Source organism: Vanacampus margaritifer, chromosome 8, assembly GCF_051991255.1.
Source record: "Vanacampus margaritifer isolate UIUO_Vmar chromosome 8, RoL_Vmar_1.0, whole genome shotgun sequence".
Classification (NCBI taxonomy): domain Eukaryota; kingdom Metazoa; phylum Chordata; class Actinopteri; order Syngnathiformes; family Syngnathidae; genus Vanacampus; species Vanacampus margaritifer.
In genome coordinates, this window is record NC_135439.1 from 23,055,877 (window position 1) to 23,061,876 (window position 6,000).

Sequence of the window (6,000 nt, forward strand, 5' to 3'; positions counted from 1 at the left end):
CACTCCGAGAAGCTCTTTTTATACTCCAATCAAGTTGCCAATGGACCTCATTAGTGGTAACTGGTCTTCCAGCTGTTTATTTTTAAATTTTTTTAGTGCAATTGACTTTTCCAGCCTCTTATTGTTAACTGTCCCAACTTTTTTGAGATTTGTTGGCACCATGACATTTACAATCAATATATATATATATATATATATATATATATATATATATATATATATATATATATATATATATATATGATATCAATCAAATGGTGGCACCCTCAATGATCTGTGATTCATGGTGAGTAGTAAAAATTATGTTTCTCTGAATAAATTTGCAATCTTAGACAGTACATACCATTTGGGAAAGAAAGTACAGTACACCTTTTTCACAAGCCCTAGTTGCCAGTAAATGTACATAATTTTACTCATGTAAAATTTATGATTTGTGGAAACAAATAAAAGTTATTTCTGAGCACTTACAGTAGTTTGGAGTATTTCATGTTTCATACAAAATTACATAGTTTACAAATTCTTTATTTCTTTTTACTTTGTTTTTCCACAAATAATACACTACAAAAAACATGCCTCACTAAATGCAGCATTTCGTAACACACACATTAACAACCAACAACAATGGAAGAAGACAAATGTCTCCTGTATTTATTTCTCTGCATGTGACTGTTGGTCACAGTAATGGGATGAAATCCAAAAGAGGAGGGGGCAGCAAGAAAACTGAGTGCTGTAGTACATATTGCAGCATCCAAAGCTAAAACACAGCAGCAGTATTTTTCTTCTCTAGTTTCTAGCTGTGTATTATCAAATGTTACGAAGAGGTGGCAATGAAGAATTTGCTTGGCCAATGACTGACCAGCAGTGGTTTATATCACCCATACCGTATTGGCTTGGCATGCTTGAAACCCCGATTGACTTGGTACTGTGTGCTTTTGCCAATGGAAAAGTGTCAATGACGAGTGGAAAGTTCATAATTACCGAATATTCATCTGTAATGCTTTTCAATCGAGCGTCAGATAATTTTCTTTCTTTTTTCTTTTTTATTATATTGATCCGTCCATCCATCCACTATCAGAACTGCTTATGTTATTTTGAAATAGACCCTTTAAATAATGGAGCAGCAAAGAAAAAATATTGGTAATTTGAAAATGATGTTATAAAAGATGAATTTAGAGCAAAAATTGGAAATGGAGACCAACACAATGCTAGAAGAAAATGGCTATAGCTACATATAGAATACGCTGAACTCGGCCATCATTCAGCAGTGAGTAAATAGAATAATTACTGGCTGGTCAGTATAGTGTGAAATGACAGTGACCGCAGCACAATGAAATGCTGCCCAAATGTAGACAGAACATGACAAGCACACAGCCGCCTGAATAAAGAGTGTGCCCGTATGCGTGGTTGAGATTGTCAAAGCTTCTGCATGAGCACTGCAAAAATACTAAATAATAAGCTGAGGATGGTGGCCACACAAAACGCTCTTCCTAGCAGTAAAATTGCACTTAATAACCTTTTTTTTTTTTTTACACAGCAATGAACCATACATAACAAAATTTGCCTAATGTAATCATAAGGACCGAATTTTGGGCTTGAATTGTGAGTTGACTGCAATGGGACAAGTGAATGAAGTCGAAAATGCTAATGAAAACCAAATTGTGAAAATAAACTTCCCGTTTTTTTCAGGCATGCTACTACATTGCATTGAAAGAGCATAATGAAAAAGAGAATCTGTTTATTAGCGACATGATCATCATTGGCGCATACACGGAAAAGAGAAACGAGCTGAATTGGCCTATCTCTCCTTTCCCAAAAATGGCTAGACAGGGCGACGGGGTTTAAATTGGCATCGCCTGCAGACTGGCACTGCCAGTTTGGCATCAGTTCAGCACTGAATGAAACTGCCTTGCTTTTTGTTTGTTTTTTAGCAGGTACGCTTTGAGCTCTGCTATCCCACAGCAAAACATGTTCTTTTGGGGACATCATGCTGTTTGTGTTTTCCATCAGCAGACTGCAGCTTCTCACCGACTGAACTATTAAAAAGACCAAGTCTGTTGGTATTTTAAAGACAGGAATGATAGTGATTAATTAAATAACCTATGCTGATATTAGTTTGTTCAAAATGTCTATGTACATTTTAGTTCACGGAATGCCAGCTAAATCACCTTTGTTTTCTCTGAGCACTGAAAAGAAGACGATAATACTCACTCACAATTCACAATTATGATATCCTAACTTATCCATCTAATACAGAATTAACCAAACTTGGTCCTACCATACAATGCGAACAACAAAAGTGGCTTTTCTTTCACGCTCCCCACTTGGACGAAGGCAGACTTTTTTCTTCTTTTTTTTACAGAGGAAGATGCCATTTGATTTACCTGATGTTGGCCTCTGCTTTGGTGGCTGCCTGGTTGTACTGTTCTGCTGTCTGTTGGTAAGTTTCAAGGTTCTGGAGGCAAAGAGACAGATAAAGAAATGTAAGAAACAGATTACATCCAAAATGACTTAAATTACTGTTGATGTTCTGCATCTTTTTCAAAAATCAATTATTTAATGATATAACAACTTATAAAAGAGAATGAATGCATTGACAATTGGTTTTATCATAGCATTTTAAATTTGAGCATTAATAAGCAAAGCAAAATGCATAAAGCATCCCCCAAAGGTCAAGTTCCCTAAATTAGAGACCTTTGAGTTCACAGCACTGCCAGCAAAGCTGAATGCCGATGGCCAGCTGATAGGCCACAATACTTCATTTCATGTTGGGAGAGTGGCATTTAAACTGCAATTACTGCACAGAAAGAGCTTATGTCATGAGGGTGAGGTCATCCGCAGGCCTCCTATATGGGAGTAATCAGTGGTTACAGTGCTTGCTATGCTACATTGTAGCCTAAAACGTTCACAAGAGAATGAATGACAAGCAAAAAGTCAAAGTAATTTTCCATCAAGTACAGTAATATCTTCAGTATAATTCAGTCAAATGTATCAAAAGAAGCACAATTTGATGAAAAATATTAAGGAAAAGTCTTTAAAAGAATCTAGTTCAGACCATCATTATGCCTGATGTCAGTAAATCTTGTGCATCTTCAGCTATGTGAACAACTAAAAGAGGTTGTGGGTTCGATCCCGGCCATTGTGACCATGTCAAAGTCTCCTTGAGCAAGATACTGAACCCCCAGTTTATCCTGATGCTGTGTCATCAGTAGGTAAATGAGGAGTCAGTGTTCAAGCGCTTTGAGTGCCTTGTAGTTAGAAAAGCCACGATACAAGTGAAAGCCCATTTACCATTTAAAATATGCATTTCAGAGTGAGATTTAAACTAAAAATGCCAGATTCAAATGACTATGTCAAGTGACCATCTACTAAACTGCCATATGAAGACTTAGTGATACTCAACTGTGACATTTTTGGGGTCCAATAAGTAGGCTGATAGCCTTCCATAATTTCTGCTAGTTGGATGGGAATGGCATGTGCATGAATTAATTGGGGCTTGGGTGTCACTGTCAAAGCAACAAACCCTTTCTACAAGTTTAAACTGGTGAACAATATTTTTAAAATATTCCATAATGGTGCCCTAACAAAACATTATAATGCCATTGTAACAGGTTTTTGTTAAAATATAAAACACAGCTCATCTTTCTTGTCATTGTCCCATAAACAGTCTGTATTCAGTATTCACCAAGTTAAACAAATAACTGTGGCACTGGTGCGTTTACTTAAGTATTCCCTATGTTTCAATAGACAGGGTGATAGTGGAGGAAGATAATTGAAATAAGTGAGCAGGGAACGAGATGGGATCAACAAAACGCTCTTATGCTATCCTCCTGCCTTCCATTCTTCCAACGCCTCCTAGTCATTTCTCATATCTCTTTATTTCACACTGATTCACAACCTTCTCCTGATCCGAATGTCTGGTGTTGGAAAAGACTTAAGTAATTTCACAGATATAGTTTCCTTAATCCTATCTGCAAGTATGAACTGCAGCGTAATAGTCTGCCCTCGATACTTTGCTGCTCTTCAAGAAAACACAGCAATCCCAAGTCTAATTGCAAGGAAGAATACTGAAAATGCACAAGTCCGATCGATATATCGTATAATGGAACAATTGTGCTGGGGTGTTTTCAATTCATGGACCAAATGCATGTAATGGTCTGAAAATAACTGTAGAATACAGAGGCTTGGGAGCTTTCAAAAGCTGAAAAAAAAAAAAAAAAAAGGGAAATTAATGAGCTGAAAATGCATAATAATGGTTAGTATGAACAACAAAGCTATAGGTTCTCTGACATTACAAAGACAGCAAGATGGAAATCCCTTTGGTAGAGAATTAAGAGGTACTTATTGAAAAATAATGTGCTCAATGTTAGCCAGATATTAGTGACTTTGACTTTCACCTGAGGCCAGTCACTTAGTGGCCACTCGCTACATTAAGAAAAGCTAAGCTGAAACGTGAAGAGCTTATTTCTTTTGTGGTACATTCAATGTTGACGTGACAGTCCATTGATAGCACAAGATACCCTGTTCTATAGATCCAACAATTTGCATTAAGGATAATAATAAGCATTATTTGTGTAGCACCTTTAAAAACACATATTTACAAAGTGCTTTGACAGACCAGTGGCACACAAATTCTAGGACATAAAATGCAAACAACCACCACAGTGTCAGAACAATAGCAAAACAAAAAACAAACAAAAAACATCCGCTTTTGTGTCCATTTTTTTACATCCTATCTGGGCAACCGTTTTTGTTTTTTTGGTGTGTTTGTTTTGTTTTAAAATTAAGTCATGATAATGTCTGGTTTTCATTGTGCGACCAATGGGAAGCAGTACATTAAAAAAGTATTACATTTTTTAAAGAAAAAATACAAGAATCCCACAACCCATTTGACACCAAGAGGTGGTTCATTGCAAAACATAACACATAAGTCCCAACATAAAATAATGGCCATACAAATAATAATAAAACACAATAAATAAGAAAATAATTAAAGGTCTCATATTATTCAACTTTTCAACATACTAAAATAATTCTCAAATGTGTAAAAGACATGTCTGTGACATGCATTCTTCAAAATTGACTTTGGATCTAATATTTTTGCTGTCCCTAAATCAGCCAAAAAACGCTCTGTTCAAAACAGCCTGTTTTAGGGGTGTGTCACTTTTATGTAAATAGCTGCACCAGGCCACAGACCTAGGCCATACCCTTTTCTCTCTAAGGGGCAGTGATTTCGGTCATGGTAGCCATGTGCTAATGTTGTGAATGGAAACGACTGGCCATGGGAGCAGAAGAAAAGAAAATTACAGACATGTCATTTGAGAACTATTCTAATATGTGGAAAAATGGCATAACGATTTACCATAAGCAAAAAGTAGCATAATGTTACTACAGAGACTATGTTGTAGCGTTAGTTTGTGATTGTTTAGGCAATGGTTATTTTGCCGTAACCGCAAAAAACATTATTTTGCCGTGAATGCTTGTAGACATTTACAAGCCGTTATGAATAACACAATGTGTACATTTAGGCCACTGCGCGGTCGCAACGTGCAAGCCGTCTCGTCGAGACCACTTAGCGGCCGGTGAGCATCACAAAGTCATGTCAACTAGGTGGCGATTTGCCAGTCACGGCAAATTAACCACCGTGGATTTTATCTTGGCAAAACAATACGCAACCGCTTCATATTATCCAACAACCGTCTGCTTTATCATATCTGACCTCTTGTAACCAAACAACCTCCACACGACAAATGTAGCTTCCACTTTAGGCACGACAAATGTAGCTTCCACTTTAGGCACGAAAAAGACACCAGTAATATGGTAGAAGGTGCACATCTCTTATTAGAAAGGATAATAAGGAAGGCTAAATCAAAAAAGTTAAACATACATCTTTTCCTTTTTTTTCCCTTCTTTTTTTTTTTACTGAGAGAGCTCAGTATTGTTCATTCGGTAATTTTACCGAACTTACATCTTTTCCATTTGCAGTCGTGTCACACTGTTGGG

The 6,000-nt window shown here is 36.8% G+C and overlaps 1 protein-coding gene across 11 annotated transcripts in view; it reads right to left on the reverse strand.

The window, feature by feature from the left end:
* chchd6b (coiled-coil-helix-coiled-coil-helix domain containing 6b) overlaps positions 1–6,000 on the reverse strand; it is a 63,220-nt gene that overhangs the window by 21,290 nt on the left and 35,930 nt on the right. For all 11 annotated transcript variants that reach the window (XM_077573978.1, XM_077573977.1, XM_077573976.1 and 8 more), the window contains one exon: positions 2,382–2,452. In XM_077573978.1, the coding sequence (XP_077430104.1) occupies positions 2,382–2,452 (71 nt within the window). The remainder of the gene's footprint in view (positions 1–2,381; positions 2,453–6,000) is intronic.